At 34.1% G+C, this 18,434-nt stretch overlaps 2 protein-coding genes across 3 annotated transcripts in view; one reads left to right on the plus strand and one right to left on the minus strand.

Moving 5' to 3' along the window:
- Positions 1 to 1,291: 1,291 nt before the first annotated feature.
- On the minus strand, positions 1,292 to 16,782 carry agpat9l (1-acylglycerol-3-phosphate O-acyltransferase 9, like). The gene is made up of 14 exons (XM_058774980.1): positions 16,650 to 16,782; positions 13,999 to 14,089; positions 13,552 to 13,737; positions 12,181 to 12,247; positions 10,046 to 10,340; positions 9,369 to 9,443; positions 8,244 to 8,333; positions 7,851 to 7,944; positions 5,310 to 5,425; positions 3,607 to 3,662; positions 3,392 to 3,477; positions 2,041 to 2,169; positions 1,859 to 1,938; positions 1,292 to 1,778 (listed from the first exon to the last, which is right to left on the minus strand). Exons 3-14 carry the CDS (start codon positions 13,693 to 13,695, stop codon positions 1,679 to 1,681), a joined length of 1,332 nt encoding a protein of 443 aa, XP_058630963.1. The 5' UTR covers positions 13,696 to 13,737; positions 13,999 to 14,089; positions 16,650 to 16,782; the 3' UTR covers positions 1,292 to 1,678.
- Positions 16,783 to 16,916: 134 nt separating this feature from the next.
- The window catches only part of adamts12 (ADAM metallopeptidase with thrombospondin type 1 motif, 12), a 31,002-nt gene continuing 29,484 nt past the window's right edge, over positions 16,917 to 18,434 (plus strand). Inside the window, exons 1-2 of one of the 2 annotated variants that reach the window (XM_058774974.1) lie at positions 16,917 to 17,045; positions 17,641 to 17,999. In XM_058774974.1, the coding sequence (XP_058630957.1) occupies positions 16,934 to 17,045; positions 17,641 to 17,999 (471 nt within the window). In that variant the 5' untranslated portion in view covers positions 16,917 to 16,933. Of the gene's footprint in view, positions 17,046 to 17,640; positions 18,000 to 18,434 lie in introns of those variants that run through there. The other variant, XM_058774975.1, reaches the window with a different exon arrangement.

Below are 18,434 nucleotides of genomic sequence, written 5' to 3' on the forward strand. Positions count from 1 at the left end.
AAAGAATCCAAAAAATCCTCCACGTGCGTTATGTTATAACATTGCTTATCATACAGAAAATCATTAAGACTTACCTCACTGATAAACACTTGCCAGTCCTAATAATTTCAGTGGATTGAACTCATTAGAAAATGCAAATTTAAATGCCATATTGATTTTTAACAGTATTAATTTTATTCCTTAACATAGTTTAGTTGCAATATGTTTTTTCCCCTATTTATTTATTAAGACGTTATGTGACAACTGATGATGACACTGTGTCACTTCATAAGTTCAGGTTTGAAAATAAACATTAGGCATGGAAAAAAGTATGAGGCTATATTGTGGCCAATTCAAAGAAATACTAAATGAGCATTTTGCTAAATCTCTGTGAAACAGGGTTTGCAATAAACTTAAAACAGCACTAGCAGATTCAGTGTAGACCACAGTCTGTATACTGAAATATGGTGTTTGTGATGCCTTTTGCATTTTTGACTGTTCACACAGAGAAAGTGTGACAAGTTTGAGCAAATGGTTCAGTTTAGTGTGTTGTAAAACACAGCTAGACAGCAACACCTCTAAAACAGATGTGAAGATAATAAAATGTGAAGTAAACACGCAGCAGCTTCACTTTCTGAACAATGTTTAGCCTGCCAAGATCAAATAAAAGATTTCAGATATTGAACATAAGTTGTGTGTGGTTAGTCATTACTTGCTTGTAATCGGTTTTACTGTATGCTCAAGTATACATAGACGTGACAGACCTGATCACAAGTGAAAAAACAAATGGGCAGTAGTTAAAGCATACGGTCACTGACATTTTACAGGGTTCCCACACCTTTTGAGAAAGGCAAAAATTCTCCAGTAATTTGTGATATTTAGGTATTAAAAACATTTTGCAGAGATTGCTATCACAAAGTAATTTTGATCTGAGCATAAACAGCATTAATTTATTGTTTATTTAAAGTATGTTTTTTCTCTTTTTTTTTTATATTTTCCTCTATTTAATAAGATGTTTTGTGATAATTGATGGTAAAATTGAAATCTGCATGCCCTACTGCATTTTCTATTGCATTAACCAAAGCTGTCTCACTTCAGAAGTTAAAAAAAAAAAAAAAAAATAGAAACTAGAAAAAGATCTAATGACTATAGAAATTGCTTCTTAAGATTTCACTTTTTCCTGAATATCATAATTTAACCCATAATTTAATTTCCAGGTTTTCATGGCTGTTGGAACCCTGAGTTTAAAAAAAGAAGTATATTTTTTCAGCAATTATTCACAATACTAGACATATCTGACAAGAAACAAATGTTAAAAAAGCACAAAATTTTATTTGCTCTGAAAAATAAATTAGCATGTCCAGAACTCAATATTACCCCCAATCACGCGTTTATAATTTTGTCCTTTTTATACATTTTAAATTAAAAACTATTCAAAAATTGAATCGTATAAACGCAAAAGCTTTTTTACCCAATTGATATTCTGGCAAATACAACTCTTCACAGAAAAGCAGGACAGCCCATATGAAACTGGGATCTATAGCATTTGCAATGCATATTTCTTTTTATTTATACCCCATTTATAAATAGGGTTCAAATGTATTTTAGCAGCAGTAGTATAAATAGACTCTCCTGTACTTTTGTCAACAAGTTGACGTATTTCCAGTGATTGGTGAAAGAGAATCATTGGTGTTTGTGTTCAGTCACTGCTGTCATCCCCCACCACCATGTGGCTGTACTTCTTCTGCTGTTGCTCCTTAAGCGAATCCTTCACCTTTGCCCTCTTCAGACCCCCATCCCTGTGAGACACACAGTAATAAACCTTTAACTTAAATTCAATCAGTAGCAGGACAGCTAAAGGACAAACTCTTTTACACACCAGGCCAAGTCCACTAAACCTCCTTGTTGTGCAATGGTTGATTTCACCCTGTTGGCAAACTGCACGGCATCCTCTCCTTCCTGTGCGCACAGGAAATTAGTCAGTGAGGGCATAATCAATCACATCAACATCGTGCTACAAAAAGCTACAGCTATTTTACACTTTACAGCTTGAGCTCTCACCTTCTGCGCCATTGGAGGCAGATACCAGACGTTGCAGACTATGGCCCAGCTCGTCATCATCCGCAGCAGATAACTCACCATGCTATATTTGCTACTGTTCCAGAAAGCATCTCCAAACTGTGGGTCATACTATATATAACACACACACACACAGACACACACACACACACACACACACACACACACACACACACTGCATGAGGGTCATAGTAGGTCATCACACACACACACACACACACACACTGCATGAGGGTCATAGTAGGTCAATATACAAACACACACACACACGCACACTATGAAGATCATTGCAACATGTTGAGCAAAACATGGCACTCTGTATGTTACTGCTTTATTTAAAATTGTATGTGAAACAGTAATTTAATGATAATTATTTAATTAATTTGATTTATTTTTAATAATTATTTTTATTATTTATCAAATTAAATATATGCCACAGGAAATATTTTTAGAATAATTTTATATGGAAAATAATTTAAAGGATAGGCTATATTACAAATATAATATAAAGTTTGGCGTAATCAAGATTTTTTAACATTTCTGACAGAAAATAGGTATTTTATGCTCACCATAACTGCATTTATTTGATCAAAAAATATAGTAATATTGTGAAATATTATTACAATTTCAAAGAACTGTTTTCTATTCGAAAATATTTTAAAAGGTAATTTATTCCTGTGATGCAAAGCTGAATTTTCAGAATCATTACTCCAGTCTTCAGTGTCACATGATCCTTCAGAAATCATTCTAATATTCAGATTTGCTGCTCATGAAACATTTCCTAATTCAATCAATGCTGAAAACAGTTTTTACTGATTAATATTTTTATAGAAATTATACAATACACTACAATTCAAAAGTTTTGCTTAACTTATTTATTTATTAATGACAGTAAAGACACTTATATTGTTACAAAAAAAACAAAAAACTAATTCAAATAAGTGCTGTTCAATTAACTTTCTATTCATCAAAAAAGTCATGTGGTTTCCAGAAAAATATTCAGCATCAACACTGACAATTGACAATCATTGTTATTAATAACTGAGCACTAATTTGAGCAGAAAATCAGCATATTAGAATGATGAGTGAAGGATCATGGAATAAATTACATAATTATATTAAAATTAAATAAAAAATATTTTAAATTGTAATAATATTTCAAAATATTACTACTGTATTTTTTATCAAATAAATGCAGCGCAACAGAGAATCATTATTATCATTCACATTGCAACTTACTACAATGCATATTTCAAGTCAAGAAAAACAGTAAAAATGACCCTGTCTCCTTACAGCAGGTAATGTGCATAAAAGACAAGTGCTGATATTTTACCTTTATAGCCACGGGGTATATAGTTCCTCCAATTTCAAAACTTCCCTTTTTAAACATCATTACTGATGTATTATTAATGCACGTTCCTGCAGGGGCAACCAGGTGCAAGTATTAAACTTCAACCATAGAGCTTTAGAAACAATGCTGTAGAGCAGGACCTGAAATACGACTGAAACAGAATCTCAGTGTGTTTCTCGTTGTTATTATGCACTTACCCTCAGGGAAGATGAGTATTGGCAGCTTTGTTTTGTCATTTGCGTGATCTCTCAACCTGGGAAGGGAGAAAAAACAAGAAAGATGAATAGACCAGCATGTTATGAAAGGCAGTATGAGGAATAGATAGAAAAATTGATGAAGTAAACGAATCACAACATGAAATTATATATATTATATAGATTAAATTTACAGGCAGAATAGAACAGAAATTAATAGGAAGTGAGGGATAAATTCTGGATTTACTCGGGAAAAAAACTACATAATGAAAACTTGATATTTTATTATTACTTTATTATTCTAGATTAAAATGTAGTGGTGATGAATGACAAATGGATTATATTTAGACAAAAATAAGTATTTTAAAATGAGTTTTTAAAACATTATTTCCCTACACCTAAAAAATAGAATATTTTTATATTAATCTTTAGATTTTATTTTAGACAGAAGAGTACTGAAATTAATAGAAAGTGAGGGATAAATTCTGGATTTCTTCTGGAAAAAAACTTACATTACAAACTTTGATATTTTAATGAATTTTCTTTATTATTCTAGATTAAAACGTAATGGTGATGAATGGCAAATGGATGATATTCTGGCAAAAACCCAAATATAGAATAGTACTGAAATTAATAGAAAGTAAGAGATAAATTGTAGATTTTGTCAAAAAAAGGAAAAAAACAACATACATAATGAAAACTTGATATTTTAATTAATTTTCTTTTTTATTTTAGAATAAAATATAGTGGTGATGAATGGCAAACAGATGATAATCAGGCCAAAAAATATTTTAACATTTTTCTTGTGTTACAAAGAGAACAATGTTAAACCTGCCTTGTAAACTGACTAAGATTGAATTGGCTACTTAAAATATGTTATTGAAATGGCAAATAGTTTTGGAAATTCTCATTCAAGTAGACAGAAGCTGTACTGACATGATGGTAAAAGGGCTGCCTGGGGCACTACCGAAATGTTAAAATGTTAAATATTAACTAGTTGCTTATTAGCATGCATATTATTAGCATATTGGCTGTTTATTAGTACTAATAAAGCACATATTATTGCCTTATTCTGCATGACCATATTTTAGATCCCTTAATCCTACCCCATACCTAAACTTAACAGCTACCTTACTAACTATTAATAAGCTGCAAATTAGGAGTTTATTAAGGCAAAAGTAGTAATAGTTAGTTAAAAGTGGGAACTGGTCCCCAAAATAAAGTGTGACCAGTACGGTCATGAGGAAACAGACTGACAATAAATCAAAATGTAGTATTGCAGAGATCGTCTGCACATGAAATGATATTAAACTGCGGCCTACATTTCAAATTGTAACTATGTATGAAACGTGATTTATATTATGGATGGACAAGTATTTGTGTGTCTGTGCAATGTAATTCTCAAGTCCTCAGTGCATGTCAGAACACTGTGTGTTGTTTTTAAATAAACGTGTTTCTGTTGTGCTGTGAGGCACATAGAAGCTGACTCAGACAGACATGACCCAGCATGCAACAGGGAGGTATTTTGTCTAAGAAAATATGCAGAGGAATATATGCATGCATATATGCAGCTTTATACTGTAGAAAGATTCATTGAAATAAAAATCATGAAAAATATTTTATTACAAAAATATAAAATCTTGAAAATATTTTTTGTAGTGATTTGCTTGATTAACAATAATAGAACATCATTATTGTTGTTTTACCTTTGTGTCACAAGGTGGCGGTCTCTCATCTCCGCTCTCTCAAACCAGATATGAGGGCAGGATCGCTCCATGGCACGCTGGAGGACTCCCATTAAACCACCATGAACCTGTCCTACCTGTTCACAGAAAAAGGGTTTGTTTAATTGCGCGCAATTATTTTCAACTTAGGAACTAGCAGTGGTTATGAATTAGCAGTGGTGTTTTTAATGTTTTTGGTGTTGCCAAAATTCATTAAATAAACCCATATCATTTACATGTATTAATTTAGCTAGTACTTACAAATGAAACAAAAACAGTAGCCTACAATATTAGCAGTTATTTTATTATTGAAAAAAAAAAAAAAAAATTCTTTCATTTTTAATCAATTTTCTTTCAGCTTTATATATATTTTTGATGTTGAATAACAAAAATATAGAAATAAATACTGGATAAATTATGTTTTTTGAAAAAGAAACACCGAACAAAATATTTTAAGTATTCAAATATGGCTCTTAAAATATTCCAAAATAAATAAATTAATTGCATATGAATATTAATATTATTGAAATACATACAGAAAGACAAAGTTTCAGTATTTTCACTGGCTCTATTTTTTACACGATGAATAACGAAAAATGATCATTTTTGTTTAAAAAAATCCGGAAAAATAAACAGTTTAAGTATTCAAATATGGCTCTTACAACATCTAAAAATAAATTAGTTGTATACAAATTTTTCTGAAAAATATTTAGTTTTTCGGCTCTATATATTTTTATAGGATAAATAACACCAAATAAATTTTAAAGAACAAACAAAAAACAAATAAAAAGAACAAAAACATTTTAAAGTATCCAAATATGGCTCTTATCCCCAAAATAAATTAAATCCGTATCAATATTAATATTACTGAACAACATTAATTATCTGCATTTTCCTTCAGTTTTTATTTATTTTTTTATTTTATGATGAATAATGAAAAAAATTACACTGGTAAAAAAAAAATACAGAACAAATTTTTTTAAATATTCTAATATGATTTCTAATATTAATTGTTTCTCTCCAAACCTGTATGACATTTTCATCCATTAAACACAAGAATTAGAGGTTGGCAATGGTAAATGGCAACTGTAAAGGTTCTGACTTTTTCCATGCTTAAGTGCTATAATCGGGGCATCTACCAACCCAGAAAACTTGATAAAGTACAACCCAGCAAATTTTGTTTTGTAAGCCTTTCTCTGCAAGCTTGTGAAAAAACAAGTGTGTCAGATTTCGCTCCCCTGTGATGTAGAAAGCAGATCTTATAATAATATCACACTCCTTAATCTGCAAGTTTCCACCCATGGCGCCCCATTGTTTTTGTAACTCATGAGTGTTTTTAACATAAACTTGTGTGTATTTGACAGTTTAAGCGCAACAAGACATGAAAGAGAACTTAGTATAGTACTCACAAGCTGTGTGACAGCCGCTTTCTGTGTGTGTGCTTCAGATGTGTGCGCTCAGAAAACCCTATATCAGACGTTTAACCTAATATGGTTTAAAACACATAATTTCAGCGTGATAGACACGATAATCAAAACCAAACAGCTGTTTTTTTTAGCAAAGTATCTGAGGAAAGAGCAGTAATGGCACTGCCCTATTCTGGAAAATGAGCGGGGAGCAGCAGCTCATTTGCATTTAAAGAGACATGCACGAAAACAGCGTGTTTCTGGTTGCATACACTCAAAATAGGCATTTTTCTTAAAATAATATAATAAATTATCTGTGGGTTATTTTGAGCTGAAACTTCATAGACACATTCTAGGGACAGCTGAGACTTATATTACATATTGTAAAAAGGGGCATAATAGTTCTCTTTTAATAAAAAAAAAAGCACACATAATGTACCATCAAAGTAGTCTATATGTAAGGGATAATCAACGGCTAGCTGTGCATTAAACAATTTGAATGCACGACGTGGAGGCGAAGAACAACGCTGAGCGTCGGGTGGTTGCCTTCGCAGTGCATTCAAAACGTTTAATGCACAGCTAGCCGTTGATTAACCTGTTTATGCCATGGTCATTTCCCAGCATTCACATATTAAAGATGTTAATAATATTTGCACTGCAATATTTGACCGGAACAATAAAAATGACGGTTATATTCGTCTGTATTACTATTCAACTGTAACTGTATGTTACTATGGTTACCAATGTTTATAGGAAGCGCATTAATATGGAACGTGATTAAACTGAGCTGGAACTACCTGTGCAGTTAAACAAATTTAATCAACACCTGCCAGCCAATCAGAATCGAGTATTCAGACAGACCATGGCATAAGATTTATATACGCCATTCCTAATGTTCTGAAATTATTTGTTTGCGTAATGTGAAAAAGATTGTAATTGAAGTCATATTCACTCGTATTGTATAAATCATATCAAGTAAGCTGCAGACCTGCTGAGCACAACACACAATTAAAAGAGAAGATAAAAGTGCATACAAGTCTGTACAAACCTGTATAAAAAGTGCAAATACCAAGATTTGAGAAGCACTGCACTGAAGAGTTAATTCTGTCTCACTCACCATTGCATAACAGCCGTCATTAGCCAGAATAACGACGTCAATTGGCGAAGTGTGATTAGCTACACAGATGCCTCCTCTCTTAGGCCTGTTCTGTCTGTAAAAAGAATTAGTATTGCACAATTAGACTCATTTAACACAAAACTTGCGCATTTAACACAGATGTTTGTTTGTAAGCCCTGCTGGTAAAAAGGCTGACAGCCACAAAGTTGTTGTCTATGTTGAGTGTTTCAAACTGGCCACTCAGCTCGGATACTGCCTCAGAAGGCAACTGCCTATGTAGAAAGACAGCTCACTGGGTTTTGGAACAGAGCCACAGTGTCTGTACAAGTCTAAACCATATCATTGCTCCTTGATTAGACCAGTTGTTGTTGTTAAATGGAGCCTTGAACTCACTTGTTGTGATAGTGAATCGTAGCTGAAAGGCCTCTTGCACAGATCCTGTAGCACATCAAGTGGACCAGGTCACTCAACCAACCCTTCACTCTGAAACAACAGAGGATTGTAATGAATATGATTAGGATTAAATGACACTTTAATGGACACAGAAATAAATGGACTGAACATTACGAGATGAAGTGCATTTTTTAGCATTCAACATTGATTCAAAATTATTCTGCAAATAAAGTGCTTTCCTTTGCAAAAAAAAACAAAACTATTTTGATGTCAATCTTAAAACTGTCACTGGCCCACCGGTGGGCCCGCTTGTCATTAGTGTGCAAGAGTGCACCTGGAAAATCTACATCATAACAGGAGTTCTGACCTTTGTCACAAAAAAGTCGGAAACACTTTACAATGTGTCATTTGTTAACATTAGTTAATGTATTAACTAACATGAACAAAAAATGAACAATGCATTTATTACACTGTTTATTAATCTTTGTTAATGTTAGTTAATGAAAATACAGTTGTTCATTGTTTGTTCATGTTAGTTCACAGTGCATTAACTGAAATTAACATTAACTAAGATTAATAAATGCTGTAGAAGTATTGTTCATTCTTAGTTCATGTTTACTAATGTTGTTAACTAACGAACCTTATTGTAAAGTTTTACCAACATTTTTTGTACTTAACATACAATATAAAGCGGCAGAGATGCAAAAACATTGCCATCAGAATATCTCATACATAATAAGTTAACGAAGATTATGGTGATGATTATGCTGATGCTTAGTAAGCCAATGGTGCAAATGGTTTCTACAATCTACTCAGGCTTATGATGCTTTTGGGAAATGCAGCCCATGGTTAGTGCTGGTACCAGAAAAAATTAGGGAGAAACTGGTTAAGTAGCATGGTCATTGCTGATTATTGATGGTCTTGTTGGTTTAGACATGTGGGCAAACGAAAACGCTTTGGTTAGGAAGCCTAGTGTAGACCAACCAGCACTAGTGTCCAAAAAATAATATGCTGGTGCTCAGCAGTCTTGGTCTCTTCAAGTATAGAAAGAGACGGACTGGAATTGGTGTGCAATCATGAATTATTCTTGCATTTGTAAAGCTGATAACATCACTAAAGCATTACCTGAAATTGGGGAGGAAACCCACCATCGTTGTGCCAATCACCAACCAGCTCAGCCCTATGGCTGTAAGTGTAATCCTACAGACAGTGACAATAACGGAAGGACAGGACAGAAAAACATTACTAGACTCATTTTTATTTTTAGAATCCAAATAATTACTTTTTTCATATAATATACTGCCAAGACAAGAACAAAGCAATGAATCTCACCAATATATTAATGTACTGTTCAAATGTTTTTGAAAGAAGTCTCTTCTGTTCACCAAGGTTGCATTTATTTGATACAGTAAAAACAATAATTTTGCTAAATATTATTAGAATTTGAAATAACTGTTTGAACAGTCTATTTGAACAGTGATGCAAAGCTGAATTTTCAGCATCATTACTGCAGTCTTCAGTGTCACATGATCCTTCAGAAATCATTCTAATATGCTGATTTGCTGCTCAAGAAACATTATTATTATTATTATTATCAACATTATGTTGAAAACGGTTGTGCTGCTTAATATTTTTGTGAAAACCGGGATACAGAATTTATTAGAACAGCATTTATTTGAAATAGAAATAACATTATAACAAAATGTTTTTACAGTCACGTTTGATCAATTTAATGCATTCCTACTGAATAAAAGTGTTGATTCCCTACAGAATGAAATATCAATATTCTAAGGAATATTTACCGTAGAGGAAGCAGTATGCAGTATCTCACGACCACGCCAACTCCCCACAGTACAGTGAGCCTGAGAGAGATGTACTGGAAGTTGTTGTTGGTTCGGGTGAGGAGGTTCCAGGACACCAGCTCCTCTGAGGTGAACCTCTGCGTGACATCGTCTTCCACAATGCTCTCAATGCCTTTCCTGGTGAAGTACAGGACGTCGCTCAGAGTGAAATCTCCACGCTCGGCTGACTTTGGCCTGCTCCGACGCAGCTCCTCGATCTCCTGCTCCAAAGACGAATCATCCCGCTGAATTAAACCTGAGTCGCACAGATAAAAGTGCTGGTTAATTATTAGTTATAATGAAATAATGAAAGTCTTTGATGCTGACCAAGGCTGCATTTATTTGATCAAAAATACAGTAATATTGCGAAAAATTATTGCATATTGAATATTTTTGTATTTGAATATATTTTCAAATGTCATTTATTCCTGTGATGCAAAGCTGAATTTTCAGCATCATTACTCCAGTCTTCAGTGTCACATGATCCTTCAGAAATCATTTTACATTTTATATTATAGGTTTCTTTTATAAATAAGTTCAAAGGAACTGCATTTATTCAAAACAGAAATTGTAAATGTTATTATTGTCACTTTTGATCAATTTAATGAGTCCTTGCTGAATAAAAGTATTAATTTCTTTAAAAACAATCAGTGTACATTTGAATGACAGTGTTTTTTGAGCTTGAAGGTGTCTACTATGCCCAATCACTTCCATTACAGTATATGGAAAAAAAAAATAATGTAAACATTAGTAAATGATGAAGGACTTTTCAGTTTTGAGTGAACTAGTGCTTTAATGTGATGCAAGCACATAGAAGACAGTGCCCATATTCTGTGCCATCTTAAGAAACACATTCAAACGAGACACACTTTATAACTGTGTCTAATCAGTAATGCATTCATCAGCTAAGATGTTGATTAATCAGTGAAGATCAGTGAGGTATTGATAAAGAGCGTTTATAAATCTAATGCAGGGTGTTAACTGATAAAGACGGACTAAAGTCCACTTTTCTAAAGTCATTGTGTAACGTGTGATTACTTGAGTAGACAGATAAGCTGAGAGATCTCAGAGCACTGATCGTATCTAGAGGAAAACAGCCACTAAAAATGCTGTTTACTTTTACAAGAACCCGAGGAACGATATTATATTTCTATATCATATAGAAAAGTCCAGCTCTTTTTCCGTTGAACGCAAAAACTGAAATCCTGAGTAATCCTTGAACAGTGAAGAGGACTGAGGTTTAAGACATTATTCACTGATAATCTTCCACATGTCAAAGATCTGCGATCTCATTTGCATTCAGCTTAAAAAATGATCCATCGACTTGCCACTCTAAGTTTGACATTGTCAATAATGACTGTTCCTCACACAAAGTTATATGACTTCAAATGACTTAATATAAAGCGAAGGCATATGTACCACTTTCATGGTGATTTATGGTGGGGTTTTTTTGTACTTTTTGGAGATTGACAGTCACTGGACTGGAACAGAGCAGCATGGAAATGAAAAACGCTATAGACTACTACCATTTAAAAGTTTGCGGTCATTAATTTTTATTTTTAAAGAAGTTAATACTTGTATTCATCAAGGATGCATTAAATTGATCAACAGTGACAGTAAAGCATTTATAATGTTACAAAAGATTTCTGTTTTAAATAAATGCCATTCTATTGATCCATTTATCAAAGATTTCAGAAAAAATTTATCAAATATAAAGCTAAACTGATTTCAATATGGATAATAATAAGAAATGTTTCTTGAGCAGCAAATCTGCACATTACAATGATTTCTGAAAGATCATGTGACACCGAAAACTGAAGTAATGATGCTGAAAATTCAGCTTTGCATCACAAAAATTTATTATATTTTAAAATATATTACAATAGAAAACATTTATTTTAAACTGTAATAATTTTTCACCATTTTAAGGTTTTTAATGTAATTTTAAATTAAATAAATGCAGCCTTGGTGAGCAGAAGAGACGTGTAAAAGGTGACAGAATTTAGATTGGGGCGGGGGCTATAAATCCTTTTCTTTTTTTTATTAGAGAACACCTGGATCCAGATGTGTTTGTGACTGTAGGTGTGTAAACTCACCATTTGATGCAGAATGTTTCAGAATCTCCTCTGCTCTACTCGCCCTTTGGATTCTGTGTGTTGCCCACTGCAAAAACACCAGGCAAAGCTTAATACACACTGTCTGATTCCATTTGTTCCTGACACTAGGCTTTAAACTTGCATAATCAACTACAACTAAGACCAAAGGGCACTTAACAATGTGATGACACAGCACATTTCTTTTTGAGAAATATATACCATCTATTATGCCACAATGTTCATTGGTCAACAAAACTGTGTCATTTCCCCTTGGTGACGGTGTGCAATGGCCTAGTGTCCTGGCAGACAGCATGTCAAATAGTGTTCTGGAGTGTGTCATGCTGTACTTCTTAGACCTTTTTAAACCATATGTCTAAATCATGTGTAATTAATATATATATATATATATGCAGTTTTATGAGCTCATATCAACTGAGAGACTACATGAATTATTTATGCTTTTACAAATTTGTTACTACAAGTCTACTATTTGCAGCTACAGAGTGATTAGAAACGGTGGGAAGCTAAGTCAAAGTGAATTGAATAGCTTTGTAACTAGATCTGCAAAACGATGAGTCGCGATTAATCGATTCAAAATAAAAGTTTATGTTTACATACTGTATGTGTGTGTACTGTGTATATTTATTATGTATATATAAATACACACACATACATGTATATATTAAGGAAAAATATGTTAGATTTATATGTAAAATATTTATATTTATATATAAATTATATTCAAATGTTTACATATAAATACATAATACATATTTTTTTTAAATATATACAAAAATATATCGTTTTGCAGCTCTAACCCATTTTACTTCTGTAATGAAAAAAAATGTAGGGCATGACTTGATTTTTTCTTTTAGGAGCTGATAGGAAGACAACTGGGTGTTAAAAAGTAGAACTGAGCAAGACAAAATGTGAAATAGCTATTTGACTATTGGTTAATATTATTGTTAAGTGACAAAAAGGAAAGTTGACTCATTTGTGGTGGAAGTTACAGCATTTTGATCAAACTTGATGAAAAAAGGTTATGGTCATAATATATCCTTTATTTTTAAGCCTGTAAATATGTAAATATAATTATTTATATACTTTATAGTTTGATTAACATTTTGATTATTTTATATTTAATATTTCATTTTAGCTTATCTTTTGCCATTTTATTATTATTTTTTATTTTTTTAAATATTTCTAAATGGTTACATTTTTTCCTTTTTAGTTATTTGTTATTTAGTATGTCAACAGTTATTTGCTAAGGCAACTGATTTTTATCTCTAATTTTAAAGTTTTTCAGATTTAAAAAAAAAAAAATTTATTTCAGCTTTATTTCAATAAACAATTTTTTACCATCTCACCTACCTCTAAGCTTTTGATGAGGATCTTCATGTAGGTCTCAGTGATGCCTAGTGAGATCCCAAACATGGCAGGCAGCATGATCAGGACCACCAAACTGGTGAACCAGACCCTCAGCACAGGGAAAATCACAGCCCAAAACCCCTCCATAACCACACGGACCAGACCACTTCCACTACATACACTACACGACTGGGGGGAAATTAAATCAAATGAATATAATAACCTTTAAACACTTTAAACCTTTAGACACTTACAATAATAATAAAACTTGATTGTAACAACAACACATTTGACTTTTACACACCATAAACTCTTAACGTGTATTTCACTTTAAACCTTCTATCAGTTGAGACAACATGGAGTTTAAGTCATGAAGCAATATATGACACAAAGAAATCAGCCAAATAAAAACTAGCTTTTGTTTTCTCAATGATTTAAGCTGGAACTCACCTGGTTTCATGAAATGCCAGCAGCTCTACAGGACAGAAAGCAGAGAATGTTCCTCGCTGTCATACTCCTCTGACCCCTAACATGATGGAGCCTGGAATTTAAGGTGTTTAAAAGTCCGTTTAAGGAACTTCAGAAGCCTTTACGCAGAGCGATTGGGAAATAGCAATGCTGGAAGACATCCTAGACATGTATAATGTAGAACAAAGTTCAACAGCAACAATAGAAAACTGCGCCATCGTGAGGAGAAGTTGTGCAGTGCGCTAATGCACAGATATTTGATCTGTCTTTAATCTACAATGCCAGAAATGTACTATAATTTCTGTTTAAATAATGTTTTCAATCCTAAACTTACAAAGCCTACAAAGTCATAAAACTGCATGCATAATAATTATCCAAGAATTAGACTAGTTTTACTTGAAGTTTAGCATGACACACTTCTGTCTACTTGGTTGGTTAAAATATATGCAAAAAAAAATAAAATAAAATAAAATAAACATTCAAAGAATTCTCCCCACCCCACCCCAGTCTTTCACAGTATTTAATGAAGAAGAAAAAAAGAAAAAAGTAAATTAAAGGGTATATAAAGTTAAACATTTTAGCGTTCTTGATCAGAAATTAAATCTCTTGCAACAACAGAGCAATTTTGGCTTTGTAATTGTGTGCGGGAGCAGCATGTGTTGTCCATATGGATACGAAATATTCTCTAAAATTAGGAAGTCTTTAATTACATAACCATATCAAGACCAGATACATGAACTAGTACCAAATAGTTTTGTTCTGGTAAAAAGGTGTGGTTTAACAGGATAACGTGCGTTTGTATTAGGATATTTCATAACGTCATAACACAGTATTCTCAAACAGTAGGCTAAAGCAAAATGCATTGCTATAATCAGTGGGTTTTTTAACTATTGTCACACGGTCCTCTGGAATACTAGGTTAATTGGTCAATAGCGCCATCCAGCGATCGGGTATTTCCTTATAGGACGCTTGTCACAACGAGGTGCACGTACAGGTGCATCTCAAAAAAAAATTTTGGTAACTTATTTCAAAAAGTGAAACTTTTATTTATTCTAGATTCATTACATGTAAAGTAAAACATTTCAAAAGTTGTTTTGTTTTAATTTTGATGATTAGAGCTTACAGTTCATGAAAGTCAAAATATTAGATATTATATTAGAATGATTTTGTTTTGGGGGTGTACTAGAAGAACATGCTCTCATGCTTTGTGGTTCGAAAATCTCATTATTTTTTCACATAATTTACAATTTTACAACACCTCTCTCCCCAGCCTGGCACAAAAGGCTCGATTAGTTCCGGGTTTGATGAAGGCCCGCCTTTCGAAAAACGAAATGTGTTGTGATTGGTTAGCTGTCCCACGTGCGTTGTGATTGGCGAACAGCTTAGAAGGCGTTTCAGTACTGCCCCGCCCCTTGCCAGAACAGCAAGTTCTCAATATTACCATATCAATTTGAGCCCGAGAATATTGAAGAAGAGGGTCGCGCAGAACCTTTGCACGCACGGATATTGCAAGACATATTAAAGTGGTAACGTTATTGTTGTTGTTGTTGTTTTTGGCTAAATCACTTTTAGATAGGATGTCAACAACAGCTTAAAAATAACTGCATTTACTATGTACAGATAAGTGCATGTATTATGTTTATTGTTCTTTAATTCTAACATTATAACATGAATTGCAGTGAAACCGTTATACAGTTGAATTTACTTACCATAGTCCCACAGAGTTACACTATTTGTGGCGGCATATATATGCAAATTAATTCTCTGCCAGCGGGAGGCGCTGTTGGAGTGTAACGCTGTACACAAAACAGAGCTCCGCTCACAAACGCTGCTTTATCAGACATTACATGCAAGATGAAATGAAAATGACATCCAAAATTTTCTGAAGACAGTCGGTTTCCTTCAGAAATACAGTGATATAAAAACACCTGCACCAGGTTTCGATTTTGAAACGTGCAGTGCTCAACCAAGCGTTCTCTCCACCCGCCAACCACTCGAATTTCAGTAGGCGGGACTTATTTTAATGATATTCTAATGAACCGCTTTGTGATGTCACAAATACAGGAAAACAACTTTGTAGTCCAAAGGAGCCGTTTGTTGTAGTTCTTGAAAAGGGTTTTTTTTTTAAACGAAATATCTCCCTTTGGAGTTGACTTTGAGATTTGTAACTTTGTAGACCTTTTTATGCCCAAACATACACACTACACACAGACTAAAATTCAAAAACAGAAAAAGCATAAAAGGACCCCTTTAACTCTGGCCGCTTGATTTCGAATCACTGGTTCCAAACACAGTAGAACTAGAACGTGAAAAACATTCTTAGAACGCCGTGACTTTCCCGGGTTTTTAAATATACAATACAGGTTACAGGTAAAAATATATTTAACTTAAAATCAAATTATCGTTTCATACTGACGCATTTATTTATTTGGTGAGTAGCAGTGCAGTAAAGCGGGATTGTGTACAGTCAGCAGGTTATAATGACCGGCTGACCGCACTTAAGACACGTCCCAAATTCTGGGTTGCATCAACATTTTCTGAAGGATAAGCAGCTTCACGGTCTATTTTTGAAAAATAATTAAAGAAAGACTTTCAGGCCATTTTGTGCCCCGTTTGTGCAAAGTGCCATTTACGCGTGCAATGCATCCCTTGACTGCTGCAGCTCGTTGTTTTTCGACTCTGGCGATGATCTCCTCTCCTCCTGCGCGTGGAAACGGGAGGACAGTCAGTCACTGGAATCTCTCCTCCCACTCCACATCATATTCCTTCATTCTCCGCTCACTTTCTTTCTCCGTCTCTCTGACCCCAGATGTCTCCTGCGTTCACCAGAAACTCCCCTCAGGACTGATTTTACCAGTTCTTCAGCGTCAATGCAGCAGAGCGTTTATTTACTCCGTTAATTTTGCGTTGCAGAAACATGCCAAGTCGGGTCAGCGTTGCGATTTTGCGGTTCAATTGTGTTTTCTTTCTGGCTGCGAGCCACGTCAAGAGCTCTGAACCGGACTACCTCTTTCCAGACTCAGAACAAGGTTTGTGTTTCCATGCAAAAGAACCATACAGTTTTGTTCATATCTTATTCACTACATTTAGGTTGTTGTATTCACTGAAGGAGCTGGTAAATCCCTCTGAAGCGTTTCAGGCGAGCGGTCAGCCGCAGTAAAGTCCATGTTTCTGTTTATGGAGTTCTGAACTTTATGCAATCACATTCTATAAAAGCACATTTAACCCTTTAATGCATGAATGGTTCAATTTCAAAGGCAAAGTCTTAATGTGTCTTTTTTTTACTTCAATATAATCACACTCAATCTTGTATAGGCTACCATGCATGCATTTTGGGAGACTTTGCACAGCTGCTCATTGTAATACAATGTCTAGACTCTGGGCTATTTGGTGCATCAATACATTCATCAGTCATTTTGACTGTTTTATGTTGTCTAACATGAAGAGGACCATGATATATAATTATGTTTAAGGATCAAAGGTAATCATTCATGGTGGTTTAGATGTAACATTTCTCTCTGAATGGTTAAAATGAAGCTGAAGCTGAAGTAGCCCCAGAAGCTGTGTAGCTCCAAAAAAGATTGTTGTGTTTTCAAAGGAGAATTGTCTTATTTTCATTTCTAGAGCTCTTCATCAAGCAGCACTCTGATTTTTATGTGGATCATCCTGAAAAAGTGGACGGAGATGGAAATTTCGTCTCATACTCTTTATCACATCACTTCTCTGACAGGCGACATAAGAGGGACCTGAATTTAGCAGAGAGGCGAGTGTATTACAAACTCAACTACAAAGGTCAGGAGTTCACTCTCAGTCTAACCACCAATGACAATTTGCTCTCCAATGAATATGTGTTGGAGAAACACAACGGGAGTTTAACAGAAAAGCAGTCACAAACATCTGGAAGCAGTGCCTGCCACCTTATTGGCACAGTAACTGATGGTAACGTGCAGGGAACCGCCGCCATCAGCACCTGTGAGGGACTGGTGAGAAATATCTGATTTAATCTGTCAGTTCTTTTACGAATCATGCAATTCATTTCTGGCGTGAATTCACTTGCTGTACTTGCATTAGTGCCGATGCTGTCATTGGCTGTTAAAGGAATAATTCATCCAAAAATAAAAATGTACTCACCCTCAGGCCAGTCAAGATGTAGATGAGTTTGTTTCATCATCGGAACAGATTTAGTTTTACAAACCCTCAGCTTTTCACATCACAAGACATTAATTTATGTACTGGAGTGGATCATTGTGATGTTTTTATCAGCTGTTTGGACTCTCATTCTGACGGCACCCATTCACTGCAGAGGATCCACTGCTGAGCAAGTCATGCAATGCTAAATTTCAACAAATCTGTTCTGATAAAGAAACAGACTATTTACATCTTAGATGGCCTGAGGGTGAGTACATTTTCATTTTGGG

The sequence above is a fragment of the Onychostoma macrolepis genome, chromosome 05, assembly GCF_012432095.1.
Source record: "Onychostoma macrolepis isolate SWU-2019 chromosome 05, ASM1243209v1, whole genome shotgun sequence".
Taxonomy (NCBI): domain Eukaryota; kingdom Metazoa; phylum Chordata; class Actinopteri; order Cypriniformes; family Cyprinidae; genus Onychostoma; species Onychostoma macrolepis.